Source organism: Bidens hawaiensis, unplaced genomic scaffold (assembly GCF_021521415.1).
Source record: "Bidens hawaiensis isolate Kalapana, Puna unplaced genomic scaffold, B.hawaiensis_p1.1 tig00009621_1, whole genome shotgun sequence".
NCBI classification, from domain to species: domain Eukaryota; kingdom Viridiplantae; phylum Streptophyta; class Magnoliopsida; order Asterales; family Asteraceae; genus Bidens; species Bidens hawaiensis.
The window spans coordinates 390,236-407,608 of record NW_027491721.1 but is presented as its reverse complement, the minus strand read 5'-3'; the positions used below and the strand labels follow the sequence as shown (position 1 = coordinate 407,608).

Genomic DNA, 17,373 nt, shown 5'->3' with positions numbered 1-17,373 from the left:
TCATGCTTTCTTAAAATGTATCTTTCATTTTTAAAAGCCTTAGCACAACTCATTCATCATTTATATCTTATTCAAAAATAATTATTTTATTATACTTCTTGTTCTTACACACTCATAATAATTTGTTAGATAATAATGAATAATAGATGTTCATATATGATGGGTAAAGAAATATATGGATGGGTAGAGAAATAATAGGTGGGATGAAGTGATATCACATTCGGGATGGGTTGAAGTGAGTTTTTAACACATTTGTATGGATGAGTGAATACCCAACCGGTACCTTTACTGAACCCGTACCGTACCTAATCGTTACTGGATTCAGTATAGTCAGTTCTCCAAGCTCATCTCTACATTCGAGAGAGATGGTGGACTGGATGGGAATGCTCTTAAAAAGATAAATGTTTTACAAAAACGTGAAAAAATGAAGAAAAATGAATATAGTAATGAGCACGGTTTTAAATTTTATACGTTCGAATGTTAATTGTTGGGTTAAAAGTAATTTTGAAAAAATATGGGCCGCAAAAATCAAAAAATTCTCGGACTTAAAACCGGTATTTGAGACAAAAACCGCCGGTACGATGTTTAAGCAAACTGGTAAAAAATACCAGACTCTAAATACCGACATGCTTTGCAAAATCTGGTTTAACTGATTCGACCGGCCGGTTTAAACCAGTTTTTAAAACACTACTAACGGGTGTCCTCCACTCACCCCCACTGTGTGTTACCAAGCACCATCAACACCGAATCATCTCCCCATTTCTTCTTCAACCTTCTAGACTCTCTCTCCATTACACCTCGGCAACTTCACATATCATATCACCCCCACTTCAACCTTCAACTTCAAATTATTATTATTATTATTATTATTATTATTAACAATAATGACGTCACCCGAACACCAACCACCACCAGCAATCACCGTCCAACCATCATCCCCACGTTTCCCAAAACCCACCACCACCACATTAACCCCCGGAAGTCAACGCAAAGTGGCCATCGCCGTTGACCTAAGCGACGAGAGCGCCTACGCCGTCAACTGGGCCGTCCAAAACTACCTCCGTCCCGACGACCACGTCATCCTCCTCCACGTCAGCCCCACCTCCTTCCTCTACGGCGCCGACTGGGGCCCAGACGACAAAACCCATCACCAACACCACGACTTCGACTCACTCACCTTAACCAAAACCCACGACCTCGCCAAACCCTTAATCGACGCCAACATCAACTACAAAACCCATATCGTCAAAGACCATGACATGAAGGAACGATTGTGTTTGGAGGTTGAACGCTTGGGGTTAAGTGCGGTGATTATGGGTAGCCGTGGGTTTGGGTCTTCTGCTTCTAGAAGGTTGGATAAAGGTCAGAGACGACGGCTTGGGAGTGTGAGTGATTACTGTGTGCATCATTGTGTGTGTCCTGTTGTGGTGGTTAGGTTTCCTGATGGTCGTTGCGCCCCGTCCCCAAAGAGGAGCCCTGAGTTTCATGACGCCTCGGATAAGCAGACAGGTTGTTGATTGAATGTTTGAATTGTTGGTTTGAGTTGTTACTTCATGCTCGGGCTCGACTAGTATATTATTATTAATTATCGTATATACGTATTTGGGTTGGGTTGGGTTGAAACGGGTTAGGGTCAGAACAGATAAATTATAAAAAAAAGTTGTTTTGGTTTGGGTTGGAACAGGTTACGGTCGGGTAAACAAGTAGGTTGTTAGTTGAATGTTGGAATAGATCTGGATTGTAGCAGAGCCCGAATTTGACTAGGATTAAGCGAAGCTTGTTTTGACGTACGAGAGCTTGAGTTTGAGATTGGCTTGTTTCGAGCTCGGGCTCGATTAGTTTATTATTTGTTAACTAGCTTATAGATGTTAATTATTTTTACAATTAAGAATGATATTAAATGAGGGGCTAAGAACGGTTTGTGTTTGGCTGTGCAATGTGAAATTTATACATAGAAATCAAAAAGAGGTAAAAACTTCAAAATACACAAGAAAGAGCATAGTTGTCAATAGCGAGTATAGCGCTCGCTATAGCGCACCCGGTCTTTTTCTGCGGTATGATGTTTTACGTCTTCATAGCGTGATATAGCGAAAAATAGTTTTTTTTTCCTGAAATATTGAAAAACCTGATTTTTAGGCATTAAAATCTATTAAACGGCACCAGACTCTTTCCACCATAAAAACTCAATTTTGTGAATAGTTCCCGCCATTTCATCGCTATCGCTATGTAGCATATAGGTGGGTCGTCGTTATTCCCTATTGACAACTATGGCTCTTTAAGGCTCGACGAGCCTAAACGGGCTTCCCATACAAGGCTTGCACTCGGGCTCAATAAGTAAACCAGCTTTAGGGGGTGTTTGGCCAAGCTTTTTCTTTTTGCTTTTTTGCTTTTGGAGGGGTAAAATGTCCAAAATACCCCTCCAAAAGCTCCAAATTAAAGCTTTTTTGCTTTTTGGAGGGGCATTTTGGACATTTTACCCCTCTAAAAGCAAAAAAGCAAAAACAAAAAGCTTAGCCAAACACCCCCTTAATTTAGGCTCAGGCTTGAAAAAAGCTCGGCTTGTTTCGTGATTTTTAAGATCTTAAGGATTACATCTGAATCTATTGTTAGCAATCAGTAACATTTATTAATGAAATTAGTTACTAATTTGTGATGGAAGCTTTTTGCAGATTTGGAAAAGCCTTCATGAAACCTGTGAATGATTTGATGGATTCAGAAACTGAGAGGATGATGGAGTGCCCGAATTGACGAAGTTGTAAGCATTTTGAAGCGTTTATTGTTGGGTGTTCTTGTTTTTCGTTCTGTGTTTGTTGTTGTTGTTGTGTGAAAGTTAGGGACGATGAAGAGGTTGGTTTCGGTTTCAATCTGTAAACTTGTCGTTTATGTGTTGAATCATCGACTTTGCCTCGTCTAGTTCGATTGTTCATGCTTAAACGTTAAATCGTAAATAAATTTTATGTATATAATATTTTTGTGTTTGCGTGTAATTATAAATGTTTTGATGTTCGTATTTAAGTGAAAATGCTCTCCGTATTGACACAACTCGAAAGAGCATAAATGGCTCCACGTCACCCAATCAACCCTCTTCATATATTATAGATGTCTTTAATTCAGGGTTTCTATTTATTTTTAGTGTCAACATCACGTCTACTTGATTTGCTATTTGAGACTGAGTGTTTTTGTGCGCTTATATGTTTTTAGAGTTAAGAGTTGCGGTGTAATCAAACCATAACACAATACCTTACGGGGTTTAAAGAGGTCAATACCCGTTTCCGACAGCTAGAAATGGATTTATAACCGTCAGAAATTGGTTGAAAAGTTTTTAACGGTTTTTATAAAAGTTCCTTTACGAACTGGTTCCCGGAACAAACCTACTCGGTTAATCCCCCCCCCCCCAAAAAAAAAAAGAAAAAAGTTTCAACTTTAAACCGGTTTTGACTAAGATTTATTGGTTCTGTTTCAACCCGAACTGGCTCGGTATAAACCAAAAATATGCACCTTTAGTAGGGTGTTTGGTTTCAACTTTCAAATCTAATGATCTCGTGTATTATTACCATAATTCTTGTCGGGCACGGAAGTTTAGCATCCTATACATCATACATGTGTCATGTGTTCATTCACATATTTGGAAGCCAATTTGCAGGCGAAGGCAGAACTAGGCCTAAATAAAATTTGCAACCCATTAGCCCAATACATAATCTCGTCAGCCCAAACCAAATTCTTTTAATTTCTTTCATGTAAACAAGTTAACAGATTTTTTTGATAGCTTCTAAACTAAACCTATTTAGTCTGTCTAATACATTATAAAATTAGACAGACTAAATAGGTTTAGTTTAGAAGCTATCAAAAAAATCTGTTAACTTGTTTACATGAAAGAAATTAAAAGAATTTGGTTTGGGCTGACGAGATTATGTATTGGGCTAATGGGTTGCAAATTTTATTTAGGCCTAGTTCTGCCTTCGCCTGCAAATTGGCTTCCAAATATGTGAATGAACACATGACACATGTATGATGTATAGGATGCTAAACTTCCGTGCCCGACAAGTATTATGGTAATAATACACGAGATCATTAGATTTGAAAGTTGAAACCAAACACCTTACTAAAGGTGCATATTTTTGGTTTATACCGAGCCAGTTCGGGTTGAAACAGAACCAATAAATCTTAGTCAAAACCGGTTTAAAGTTGAAACTTTTTTCTTTTTTTTTTTTGGGGGGGGGGGGGGGATTAACCGAGTAGGTTTGTTCCGGGAACCAGTTCGTAAAGGAACTTTTATAAAAACCGTTAAAAACTTTTCAACCAATTTCTGACGGTTATAAATCCATTTCTAGCTGTCGGAAACGGGTATTGACCTCTTTAAACCCCGTAAGGTATTGTGTTATGGTTTGATTACACCGCAACTCTTAACTCTAAAAACATATAAGCGCACAAAAACACTCAGTCTCAAATAGCAAATCAAGTAGACGTGATGTTGACACTAAAAATAAATAGAAACCCTGAATTAAAGACATCTATAATATATGAAGAGGGTTGATTGGGTGACGTGGAGCCATTTATGCTCTTTCGAGTTGTGTCAATACGGAGAGCATTTTCACTTAAATACGAACATCAAAACATTTATAATTACACGCAAACACAAAAATATTATATACATAAAATTTATTTACGATTTAACGTTTAAGCATGAACAATCGAACTAGACGAGGCAAAGTCGATGATTCAACACATAAACGACAAGTTTACAGATTGAAACCGAAACCAACCTCTTCATCGTCCCTAACTTTCACACAACAACAACAACAAACACAGAACGAAAAACAAGAACACCCAACAATAAACGCTTCAAAATGCTTACAACTTCGTCAATTCGGGCACTCCATCATCCTCTCAGTTTCTGAATCCATCAAATCATTCACAGGTTTCATGAAGGCTTTTCCAAATCTGCAAAAAGCTTCCATCACAAATTAGTAACTAATTTCATTAATAAATGTTACTGATTGCTAACAATAGATTCAGATGTAATCCTTAAGATCTTAAAAATCACGAAACAAGCCGAGCTTTTTTCAAGCCTGAGCCTAAATTAAGGGGGTGTTTGGCTAAGCTTTTTGTTTTTGCTTTTTTGCTTTTAGAGGGGTAAAATGCCCCTCCAAAAAGCAAAAAAGCTTTAATTTGGAGCTTTTGGAGGGGTATTTTGGACATTTTACCCCTCCAAAAGCAAAAAAGCAAAAAGAAAAAGCTTGGCCAAACACCCCCTAAAGGTGGTTTACTTATTGAGCCCGAGTGCAAGCCTTGTATGGGAAGCCCGTTTAGGCTCGTCGAGCCTTAAAGAGCCATAGTTGTCAATAGGGAATAACGACGACCCACCTATATGCTACATAGCGATAGCGATGAAATGGCGGGAACTATTCACAAAATTGAGTTTTTATGGTGGAAAGAGTCTGGTGCCGTTTAATAGATTTTAATGCCTAAAAATCAGGTTTTTCAATATTTCAGGAAAAAAAACTATTTTTCGCTATATCACGCTATGAAGACGTAAAACATCATACCGCAGAAAAAGACCGGGTGCGCTATAGCGAGCGCTATACTCGCTATTGACAACTATGCTCTTTCTTGTGTATTTTGAAGTTTTTACCTCTTTTTGATTTCTATGTATAAATTTCACATTGCACAGCCAAACACAAACCGTTCTTAGCCCCTCATTTAATATCATTCTTAATTGTAAAAATAATTAACATCTATAAGCTAGTTAACAAATAATAAACTAATCGAGCCCGAGCTTGAAACAAGCCAATCTCAAACTCAAGCTCTCGTACGTCAAAACAAGCTTCGCTTAATCCTAGTCAAATTCGGGCTCTGCTACAATCCAGATCTATTCCAACATTCAACTAACAACCTACTTGTTTACCCGACCGTAACCTGTTCCAACCCAAACCAAAACAACTTTTTTTTATAATTTATCTGTTCTGACCCTAACCCGTTTCAACCCAACCCAACCCAAATACGTATATACGATAATTAATAATAATATACTAGTCGAGCCCGAGCATGAAGTAACAACTCAAACCAACAATTCAAACATTCAATCAACAACCTGTCTGCTTATCCGAGGCGTCATGAAACTCAGGGCTCCTCTTTGGGGACGGGGCGCAACGACCATCAGGAAACCTAACCACCACAACAGGACACACACAATGATGCACACAGTAATCACTCACACTCCCAAGCCGTCGTCTCTGACCTTTATCCAACCTTCTAGAAGCAGAAGACAATCTAATCCATTAATTTTTAATGTAGATGGTGATGATTATTTAAGAATAAAAATTAACGAGAATGACATAAAGATAATAACACCCCTTTTGATTACTTTCTATCTTCACATGAAATGCGCAATTCTTCCATTATTTTAAAACGACTATAACTTTTCATATGACATTTTTTTTAGAAATTCTTTTTACCATAATAAAAGACGTTTTTTTATTTTTAATATGAATATCATATTGTTATATAAAAATAAAAAAAAAAGTTAGTGAGTTTTTTTATATTGTGTTATTTGGTTGTCTAATGTGTTTTTTAATTGAGTTTTTCTATGCTTTGTGTTATAGATTTTGGACATTGTGTTTTTTTGTTAGTCATTGTGTCTTTACGCTAAACATTTGTCTTTCTACTTATCATTGTGTCTTTGTCATTGTGCTCAATATTCACTTAAGTTGAGAAAAATGGTATAATGTTCATTGTGTATTACGTTCAAGTCATTGTGTAATATGTGGATTCCATTGTGTTTTACGTTTTAAGTCATTGTGTTATATGTATTTACCATTGTATTTTACGTTTCAGGTCATTGTGTTATATGTATTAATTATTGTGTTTTATGTTTCAGGTTATTGTGTAATATGTAATAATCATTGTGATTTATGTACATATTATTACACAACGGTGTTATTAGTATTTAAAAAAAACATAATAATCAGTTAAAAGACACAATGGGCAAAAAACATTGACAAACAGAAAGATACGATGACAAAAAAGACACATTGGTAAGCAAAAAGAAACAATGAAGAATTTTTTTTAATATTTATATAACAAAATCATACTTATAATAAAGATAAAAAATGCTTGTTATTATGGTAAATTTTAGTTTTTTTAAAAATTTCATATGAAAAAGTTATAGACGTTTAAAAATGATGGGGAATTACCATGTGACTTGCATGTGTAGAGAGAAAATATGTACTATTAGTTTTATACCATTTTTTCATTGGTCCGTACTTGACATATATAAATTAATTATAATTTCTCACACTTCTCATTTTTATTGGCCTTTGTAAAATAACTCAACACTTCTTTTTAACTCTTTCTCTTAACAACCTCAATTGTAACTAGTGTATATCTAATTTTTACAATACATTTTTTCAATATTTTAAACATATACATCGGTCGAAAAGTTGGTTTGTGAAAATAATATAAAATCAAGCTGTCAGTTTTTATTGAGTTTGATAATTTTATTCGTTTACATCAGTTATTTGAGTTACAATTAGGTTATTCGGTTTCATACGCATCCTCTAATATCTTATTGTATAGATCAGATCCTCATCTCCAATAAAGGGATTATTAATACGACTAGACCAAAGCCCTTTGGTATTTCACAATTTGGCATTCAAAAACCATTATTTTGTCTTCTTGGCATGTTTTCAAATAAAATCCAAAATTGGTATATGAACACTACAACGGAAACACCATTTGCTGTGTAAAGACGATATTGCGCATGGTTTTGACTGTCACTAATGCTTTCTCTGCTCGGGTCAAGTTATTCTACAAAGGGGAAAAAATGAGAAGGATGAGAAACCATAACTAACTGACATGTGTCAAGTAGGGACCAAAGGAAAAAGGGTATAAAAGTAATATTACACATTTTCTCTCTCCAAATGCAAGTCACATGTTAATTCCCCCATCATTTTTAAACGTCTATAACTTTTTCATATGATATTTTTAAAAAAAATAAAATTCACCATAATAACAAGCGTTTTTTTACCTTTAATATGAGTATAATTTTGTTATATAGTAATAAAAATTTTTTTACGTCATTGTGCCTTTTTTCGTCATTGTGTCTTTCTGTTTGTTATTGTGTTTTTTCGCCATTGTGTCTTTCATCTAATCATTGTGTTTTTTAAATACTAATAACACCGTTGTGTAATAGTATATATATATATAATGAAAAATACCAACAAATTATCTAATACATAAAAACAATGATGAATGCATATTACACAATAACCTGAAATGTAAAACACAATAATGAATACATATAACAACACAATGGCCTGACACATAAGACACAGTGGTAAATACATATAACACAATGCTCTGAAACATAAGACACAATGGTAAATACATATAACACAATGGCCTGAAACGTAAGACACAATGGTAAATAATATAACACAACGTGCTAAAACGTAAGACACAATGGTTGCAAAAATACAAGAAGTAATTTCTAGCCATTAAATGGTTGCAAAAATACAAGAAGTTTTTGAAAGTTTTATAATAGGCATTCGAGTCTTGAACTTTTATCAGTAATCGTTTAAAATGGCATTCGAGTCTAAACATTCATGTAGGGTGGTAGGAGTGTCACCATTGTGAATTGGGATATTTGGTATCACTACCGGTTTGTTTTCTTCGAGCCTGATGACGTTGTTCCCGTGGGTCCCGCCTCGATGGGGCTCTCCGTCGCCCACCGTTTATAGGAATGAATAAAGTATAGCTTATTTATGATTTTATTAAAAGTCCATTTGAAATGGAAAAATTAAAAAAAATTCATAACTCTAGAAAAATATACGTCATTAACCATGAATCATTCTCTTCTAGCCAGCTATATGTCAATGACTGAATCTAATAATTTATTTGAATAGTACAAATAAATTAATTAATAGATATATTGACCTTGAAATATTGTGTAATCTAATTTTAAATGCGGATTTAATTCCAATTTTTATTTTTGAATATACTTATTGACATGTTCGATTCAATTGGAGAATAAATTGATACAATTATATTATAAAAGATTCGTAAATATGAAAAGAAACCAATAAAAAATGAGCATCTCGGTGACGGAGTTTTAATTTGCAGAATACGAGCCGAGTCAAAACCTTCAAAACCCTGGAGGCTAATAGATGCCCAAAATCTTATTGATCTTGAACAAACATGTACTTTACACCTTTTAACTTGTAAGTGTTTCTTATAATTACTTCTTTGTTCTTAAAACTTAAAGTAACTTCAGTATAACTTAAACAACATTGAAGATATTGAAATTGCCAAAAATCGCTTCAGTTATAATCTACAAAACACAGATTCACAAATAAATCTCACAAGAATTTGGGTCGGTATTACAAGCGAACATCTACTTCATAGTAAAAACACGTGTCACATTTTCATAGAAGCTTGAAACGTATCATTTCGAGACTTTCGATTTTCTTTTTCTGGCATGTAACTGGATTGTCGTTTTTCATTAAATGTATCGAACACGTACCAAACACACAAATGTGCAGTGTACCGACTACCGAGTCATCAAAATCTAACAAACCACTTCCATTTTTCTTTATTCCATGCTCCACTTGTTGAAGTCTCTATACTAACAAGTCGAAGTCAACAAGTCAACACAGTTCAGCTATTTGTCTTTATAGGAAATTTATGGTACAAGCTGCCAATGGAAGCTTCTTCTTTGCAACTGCATTATCACAAACCGGAAGGTTCTCTCTACATGTTTTCTTAGCCGCGAGAGTGAATGAACCAACCAATCTTGAACCAAACACGTTGTTGGGACCACTTGGAAACTTAATGTAAATCAGTGTTTCACATGTATGTAGGACATAACATATGTCTGATCATTTTCTATCCTAACGAACATGGCTAATTATAGTCAAGAATATTGTAATTGACGTAAAAGTGTTTAATATATATAGGGTTTGGATTAAATAAAAATGAAACTAATGTGCTAAAGTAAGAAATAAGTAAAGTAATTATATATACAAATAGAGTTTTTATGTAATCACACCATAATTGCTCTACAGGCCCGGCTCATGTGTAAGCCTACTAAGACAATTGCTTTGGGCCTCTCATTTCTAAAGGCCTCATTTTTTTAAAGTTGCTATACATGTATATGTTAAATTGAGCCCATTAGTTTCTTTACTTTACACTATCTAGTCGAAATCCATGTAGTTAAAGTGTTTACCTTCTTGCCCACTTTAAATAATATCATTAAACAGCCAATATTAACTTACATTTTTCTACGAACTAAGGATTTTAGTTGATTGTTGCCGGCTCTAAATTCAAATAAACAAAGAGGGATTACAATATTGAAATTTTAAAAAGGTCTCAATTTTAAGTTTCACTTTAGGACTCCACTACGGTTGAGCTGGCCCTGCTACTCTATGATGTAATTACATAACTACTTATATATATAATTACTCTACTTGATTATCATGTTTAGCACGTTAATTTCATTTATACGTTAACCTTCCTATATATATACACATATATATATATATATATACATGGATGAGTATTATTACAAAACTTTTAAATTATTTAAGAACCTTAAGGATTTTTTAATAACTAACGTTTTTTATAAAAAAATTTGTATGTTAATATTATTCGAGTGTAGTTTTATCACTTTTTAAATCTATATTTACGATTACAGTTATCACTTTTAATGATCGTAGATTGATAAAATAATGCCTTTATATTGTAGGCTGAATTACATCTAGTTAATCTAGATAATAGATAATATTATAGATCGCTAGCATGTCCCCTATAAGTTGAATGTCGATACCAATTTGCAACATGTAAAGTTTGAAACACTACTATAATAGTAGTATATACCATTTCATCAAAACGAATTTATAATAGTAATTCAACCCTAAAAATTTATACGCGTCATAATTTGTTAAACACCTTAATAAAAACTACGCATCAAAACACATTACTACAGGGGATCAATTAACCTACAAAGATGGACACACCATCGTATGTATTTGACACACCACTAACTTATGTGTCAAAAACGAATTTCGACACCACAATAAATTTGCAAAGTTTGATGTAATGTTTTAAGGTTTGAACACATCTTTGTATATATTTGATGTACTAGCTACTGTAATCTATGCGTCAAACCAAAATTACATTCAAGTAACATCAAAATCTTTAACATATGGTTCTAATGGTTTGAAGTACCATTGACTATGTTCAACACACCGTTATAAATTTGTATGTCAAAATCAGTTATAACACTACGGTTATCTTACAATGTTTGAGAAACTAAGATTATCGTATCGACTATTGTAATAAGTTAGACGCACAGTGTTTTAAATAAAAAGATATACGATAATGCTTATATCAGATTAAAAAGGACACAAAATCTACACTTGATAGTGTAAACTAAAAACCCAAGTATAATTAACTAGGTTACTCACTTGGTTCTTTAATATTCTATGTCCTTTTCTCACCTAGAAACCTTCAAGTCTCCAAAACTTTCAACCTTGATAATAATCTTCTACTAATAAAAACAAATCAACACCTACCAAACATGTATAAGTTCAACTAACACTCCATTATTCTTTTCTCCAAACTAAATGTATTGAAGATTTCAAATCCCTCAATTCAATACACAAAAAATAGACAAACATTTGATTGCCATACTCTCTCAATAATGAAAAAACTACATTATTATGATTCCACCATCATCATATTCTTCTTCATATTTCCTATATTCTCTCTAGCCATTGTTACAATCACACCCACAAACCCTCTAAATATTAATCAAACTCTTGTTTCTAAAAATGAAGTTTTCGAATTAGGATTCTTCGACGTAGGCGATAATAACCGGTATGTTGGCATATGGTACAAGCAAATTGAGCCAAGAACATATGTTTGGGTAGCTAATAGAGACTCCCCGGTTAATTCGTCATCCGGGAAGTTAATGATCAGCGATAAAAGCGGTTTAATAATTTTAAACCAAGCTGAAACCGCGATCTGGACGTTGAATTTGTCACTTCCGACGGTTAACACGGTGGCAGAGCTTCTGGATTCGGGTAATTTTGTGCTTAGGTTGGAAAATGATGAGAACCCGGATAATTATTTGTGGGAAAGTTTTAAAAACCCAACGGATACTTTATTACCCGGGATGAAACTCGGGTGGGCCCGGAAAACGGGTAAAAACCAGTTTTTACGGTCTTGGAAGACGAGTATGGATCCGGGTTCGGGTGATTATTATTTTAAAATGAACCTAGACGGGTTCCCGGAGATTTTTTTATCGAAAGGACCGGAGATGAAAAAGGTGTATCGAAGCGGGCCGTGGAACGGGTTACGGTTTAGCGGGGTGCCCGAGATGAAAGGCGTGAGTTTAATCGAGTTCGAGTTTGAAAATAATAATAATGAGATTTCGTATTCGTTTGAAATGAGGGATAAGTTGGTTTATTCGCGGTTAATTATGACATCATCCGGTTCTTTGAAAAGATTCACGTGGGTGGAATCTTCTGGCACGTGGAACGAGTACTGGTCCGCTCCACGTGACCAGTGTGACGAGTATAGGAAATGTGGGCCGTGGGGCATTTGCGATGCGAACGCTTCCCCGCTTTGCAAATGTATGAAGGGGTTTCGATCGAAAAACGAGCAAGCGTGGGACCTACGAGACGGGTCGGACGGGTGCGTTCGGAGCTCCAAGATGGAATGCGGGTCGGACGGGTTTTTACTGATGAAGAACATGAAATTACCCGAGAGTTCGAAAGGAGTTGTTGACCAGACGTTGAGTTTGAGTCAATGTGGTGAGATTTGTAGACGAAATTGTTCTTGTGTGGCTTATGCTAATTCGAATATTAGTGGAAACGGGTCGGGTTGTGTGATTTGGGCTGTGGATCTTTTGGATATGAGACAGTATGCTGATTCTGAAGGCGGACAAGATCTTTATGTGAGAGCTGCAGCTTCAGATTTGGGTACGTTTTTACTGGTTCATTGGTCAGACCGATTTTATAAGTTAAAAAAAAATTGGTTTAGAAAACAAAAGTCTTGATTATTATCTGACATTGAATTTAGATTACAATCAAATATTAAAGCTAAAGCAAATTAAATGGAAAATGTTTTTTTTAAGGTTATTTATTGTTATGAGAAATAATAACATATGGAAATGTTGTGTGACATAGTGACATGGGTTGAAAGTCCTTCCAAAATATTCAAATTTGGTGACAAAATGAAGAGTTTTAAATTATTATTTATTTTAGAAGGATGTAATAATGTTTAAAAGGAAAATACAACCTTTTCTATTGCATATAATATATATGCCCATACTGATTTATATTGTTTTCCATGTGAAAATAAAGAGCTTGCAAAATGGAGTTTACAATTATAAGGATGAGTATTGTTACAAATATATTACTCTGTTAATTACTAATTTCACATACAGAACTTTTCGATACAACTGTTTAATAAGTCTTCATATTTTCAAAACTTCATAAAAAATACTTTATAAATACCTAAACATTTTAAAAAAGAACCATTTTTTCTTAGTTTTAGAAAAGTTATTTAATTATGCAAATATACTTTTTGTTAAAATAAAAGCCAAAAAATGTAATGTAAAGTTTTTAAAAAATTATATGATTCAGTTAATATACACTCAGGAACACTTATGCATCCTTATGTAATAATGTTTTAAGAAGATAGCAAAAGAGAAAAATATATAATTAAATTTGGTCATGCATTAAAAGTTATTTTGTATCCACAAAATCTAATAAGCTGTTAATTCTGGACTACTAATTTTACATGTGAAATTAACAAGTTAACAACCCTTGCCGACAGGCTAGTGTGGAAAGTTGCACATATGGTCCATATAGTTCCAACTTAAACCTTTATTACTTTGTCTAAATTCATAAACTTTCTAATCACCCTTTAAACTTTCATCTTGATTAGATTTTGACTGTTTTTGCTACCTTTACTTTAATTTTACATCATATGATTTACTTTTTTCATTTTCAAATTTTATCTCTATGATTTTGACAGCAAAGGGTAGTATAGTCATTTAAAAATCACTCAATTAAGATACCATAAGGAATTCTCAATCCCCTAAAAATCACTCAATTAAGATACCATAAGGAATTCTCAATCCCCTCACTAATGGTTACTTATGATTATTTAATGTTAATTTATATTTTTTTACCATTACTTCTTCATATATCATTCTTTTGACACCAAAATCTGGAAAGTTAAATTGGACTTTATTTATTTATTTTATTTATTTATTTTTATGTGAATTGTTGATTGAAATATTATTTTAATCGAAGTTAACAAAAATTATTATGACTAATATTATTATTTAAACTAATAACGATATCTAACAACTACTTGCTTTGATTGAAATGATTAATTATTTGAAAGTGACATAAAATTTAAAATTTGAAAGAATCAATCTAAATTCAGTTTCTTTCATCCTCAAATAAAATATTTTCTCTCTTAAAATTCATATTTCAATTCCACCCTAAATCATAAATGCTTTGTAAACATGTTAATATCGTGGGGCCACCTACTTTGTCCGTCCAATTACTCCCAAATACATTTGGGCTCCATCCTCACACCAACATCTGATAAAATTCCTTTATTACAATAATTGAGGAAGTATGTGGTTAACATGTAATTTTAGAACTTTATAGGTTACATTTTTGAAAAGGATGGTAGCTTCCTTTCTAAACTTACTCATATTGTTATGTTGTATGTTGTAGTTTAACTAGTAATGAATATTTAAATAGTCACGTCACTGTAACGTGTATAGTGGATTGTTCATCCTTAACTAGCGTATTATGATTTAATTTGGTTTAACTAATATTTAAATAAAAAGAAAAATAAATAAAAAGTAAATGTGTGTGTGCATATGATTGATGAGTTTGAAGTGGACCCTACTCACCAAAGGGGGGGGGGGGGGGTTAAGAGAATGGCGTCGGAATGATATTTGGCATATGTTGTGGTTAATTTGGTGTATGTATAATGAGTGAGGTGGCCGGATGGCGCCTCCTATGGCTAACCACATCGAAGAGACATCTTAGCAAAATTCACACTTGGTTTTTTATATAACTTATAACTTTGTATTTTAAAAGTAACATTATTTTAGTAAATTTTGTATTTTTAACATTACATAAGTTAAAAATTCTGCATTAGAAGTATCCATAATGGTGTTTTTGACTTAATTGCAGACCGATCACCCACGGTTGGAATATCTAAAAATAGTTCAGACAACAATGTTGTAAAGATTGTATCCATCGCAGTCAGCACTTGTGTTGTTTTATTAATCTTGTTGATACTCCTTTACCTATGGAGGAAGAAAATGAAACGGTCCGTGAATTCCAGCATCGATAGAAAAGGTAATTTTGACTTTCATGTGTCAAACGTCTTAGTTTCCAATTATAAAACAGTAAGTATAATGATATGTTCTTTGATATAGGTCCAGATGAAAGAAGCCATGAGTTCATGATGAATGGAGGGATTATTGTGGCAAGTAAAAGAGATTATTCCGGTGAAACGACAACAGATGATTTTGACTTGCCATTATTTGATTTTACGACTTTGGTTATAGCCACAAAGAACTTCTCTAATGCAAACAAACTCGGGCAAGGCGGGTTTGGATGTGTTTACAAGGTAAATGTTATATGCATTGTAAAAACAAATTAAATATCATATGTTATAGGACATCACCTTAGTGTAGAAAAATAAAAGTGACATTTTTATCGTCGAATGTTTATTATATTAGGGCATTTTAATGGAAGGCCAAGTTGTAGCTGTAAAAAGGCTTTCAAGAACGTCGGGTCAAGGAATTGAAGAACTTACAAATGAGGTCCGATTAATAGCGAAACTTCAACATAGAAACCTCGTTCGACTACTAGGTTGTTGCATTGAAGTTGAAGAAAAGTTGTTGGTTTATGAATACATGGAAAACAAAAGTCTGAATACTTTTCTTTTTAGTGAGTCTCTACCCCTTCTATTACACATTTTCCCTAAATATGCACCCAGCTTTCATAGTTGAGGTTTAACATGGTTCTTGAATTCATTGTAGATAAAGAGAAAAGCCCACAACTTGATTGGCAAAAACGATTCGCTATCATAACCGGGATTGCAAGAGGGCTTCTTTATCTTCACCAAGATTCAAGGTTTAGAATCATCCATCGAGATCTTAAAGCGAGTAATATTTTACTAGATAAGGAAATGAACCCAAAAATATCTGATTTTGGTATGGCACGGAATTTTGGAGGAGATCAAACCGAAGCAGAAACAAAGAAAGTGGTCGGAACACACTAAGGATCATACCTTTGTGCCTTTCCTTGTTTATTTTCCGTCACGGCACGTTTTCTTTACTGTCTTATTTCTATTTCTTTGCAGCGGTTATATGTCACCAGAGTATGCAATGGATGGACTTTTCTCAATAAAATCTGATGTTTTTAGTTTTGGAGTTTTAGTGCTCGAGATAGTGAGTGGTAAAAAGAATAGAGGATTCTACCACGCCAGTAACCAACTGAACCTCATTGGACATGTAAGTAACTAATTACAACACTACATATTATATCTCTACTATTGAATGCATTAATTTAATCCCATGTACTTTTAGTTTACAATTTTAGTTACTAACGTAACAATATTTATTTTAGATATGGGACTTATGGAAAGAAGGCAATGCTTTAGAACTAATAGATGAATCCATAGGGGATAATTTTTCACAAGATGAAGTATTGAGATGCATACAAATTGGATTGTTATGTGTTCAAGAACATGCAGACGATAGACCAAATATGTCAAAAGTGTTGTTAATGTTGAGCAGCGACGTTATAAACTTGCCACAACCGATGCACCCTGGATTCGGTTTTGGAAAAAGAGGTTCTGAAAAAGGGTCGTCAAGTAAACAAGATGAATCTATAACCACGAACGAACTAACTGTGACAATACTACATGGCAGATAGCCAAAATTAGGATGTTATAGCCATCTTCTAATATTGATTGTATATTGTATATCCCTCTTGTTATATTTTTGTGCATTATTTGTTTTTTTTTTCTCATGAGAAAAGAAAAGAGAATTTTATTTCGCATTTTACACAACCAATGAACGGTTATAAATAGATGATTTTCTCCTGCTTATTTTTGTAAATGTGTATATTGTACACACAATGTGTCATCTAGAAGCTTACTGTTTCAGAAAATATAGTTGCGTAATATGTATGTATCAAGACAACCTCTTTCTTTGTGATGAAAACTATGGGTGTTCAAACAATTAAATTTCAAACATTTGAATAACTGGACCGAATTTTCAAAATTTTGAAGGAGGATTCAAATTCAAAATAGGTTCCACAAATTTGA

General features: G+C 33.8%; 3 protein-coding genes across 4 annotated transcripts; all 3 read left to right on the top strand.

Annotated features, from left to right (window-relative positions):
- The first annotated feature begins 768 nt into the window (after positions 1-768).
- LOC143533165 (universal stress protein PHOS32-like) lies at positions 769-2,964 on the top strand. Its single transcript, XM_077028020.1, has 2 exons — positions 769-1,509; positions 2,670-2,964. Exons 1-2 carry the CDS (start codon positions 885-887, stop codon positions 2,687-2,689), a joined length of 645 nt encoding a protein of 214 aa, XP_076884135.1. The 5' UTR covers positions 769-884; the 3' UTR covers positions 2,690-2,964.
- An 8,692-nt stretch (positions 2,965-11,656) lies between these two features.
- On the top strand, positions 11,657-16,358 carry LOC143533173 (receptor-like serine/threonine-protein kinase SD1-8). Of its 2 annotated transcripts, none has more exons than XM_077028029.1 (5): positions 11,657-12,980; positions 15,225-15,392; positions 15,473-15,666; positions 15,779-15,989; positions 16,082-16,358. In XM_077028029.1, exons 1-5 carry the CDS (start codon positions 11,699-11,701, stop codon positions 16,321-16,323), a joined length of 2,097 nt encoding a protein of 698 aa, XP_076884144.1. In that variant the 5' UTR covers positions 11,657-11,698; the 3' UTR covers positions 16,324-16,358. The 2 variants fall into 2 exon arrangements, with proteins under 2 accessions (XP_076884144.1, XP_076884143.1); XM_077028028.1 differs by having other exon boundaries at positions 11,684-12,980; positions 15,479-15,666.
- Positions 16,359-16,410: 52 nt separating this feature from the next.
- On the top strand, positions 16,411-16,999 carry LOC143533174 (receptor-like serine/threonine-protein kinase SD1-7). Its single transcript, XM_077028030.1, has 2 exons — positions 16,411-16,555; positions 16,671-16,999. The coding sequence occupies exons 1-2, from the start codon at positions 16,412-16,414 to the stop codon at positions 16,977-16,979; spliced, it is 453 nt and encodes a 150-aa protein (XP_076884145.1). The 5' UTR covers position 16,411; the 3' UTR covers positions 16,980-16,999.
- Positions 17,000-17,373: the final 374 nt, after the last annotated feature.

Bases quoted from the DNA above. Each gene is read 5' to 3' on its own strand.
- LOC143533165 (XM_077028020.1), top strand. From the start codon at position 885: ATGACGTCACCCGAACACCAACCACCACCAGCAATCACCGTCCAACCA. The intron at 1,510-2,669 runs GTTGTTGATTGA...AGCTTTTTGCAG, and splicing joins CGCCTCGGATAAGCAGACAG to ATTTGGAAAAGCCTTCATGA.
- LOC143533173 (XM_077028029.1), top strand. From the start codon at position 11,699: ATGAAAAAACTACATTATTATGATTCCACCATCATCATATTCTTCTTC. The intron at 15,393-15,472 runs GTAATTTTGACT...TCTTTGATATAG, and splicing joins TTCCAGCATCGATAGAAAAG to GTCCAGATGAAAGAAGCCAT. The intron at 15,667-15,778 runs GTAAATGTTATA...TTATTATATTAG, and splicing joins GGTTTGGATGTGTTTACAAG to GGCATTTTAATGGAAGGCCA.
- LOC143533174 (XM_077028030.1), top strand. From the start codon at position 16,412: ATGTCACCAGAGTATGCAATGGATGGACTTTTCTCAATAAAATCTGAT. The intron at 16,556-16,670 runs GTAAGTAACTAA...TATTTATTTTAG, and splicing joins AACTGAACCTCATTGGACAT to ATATGGGACTTATGGAAAGA.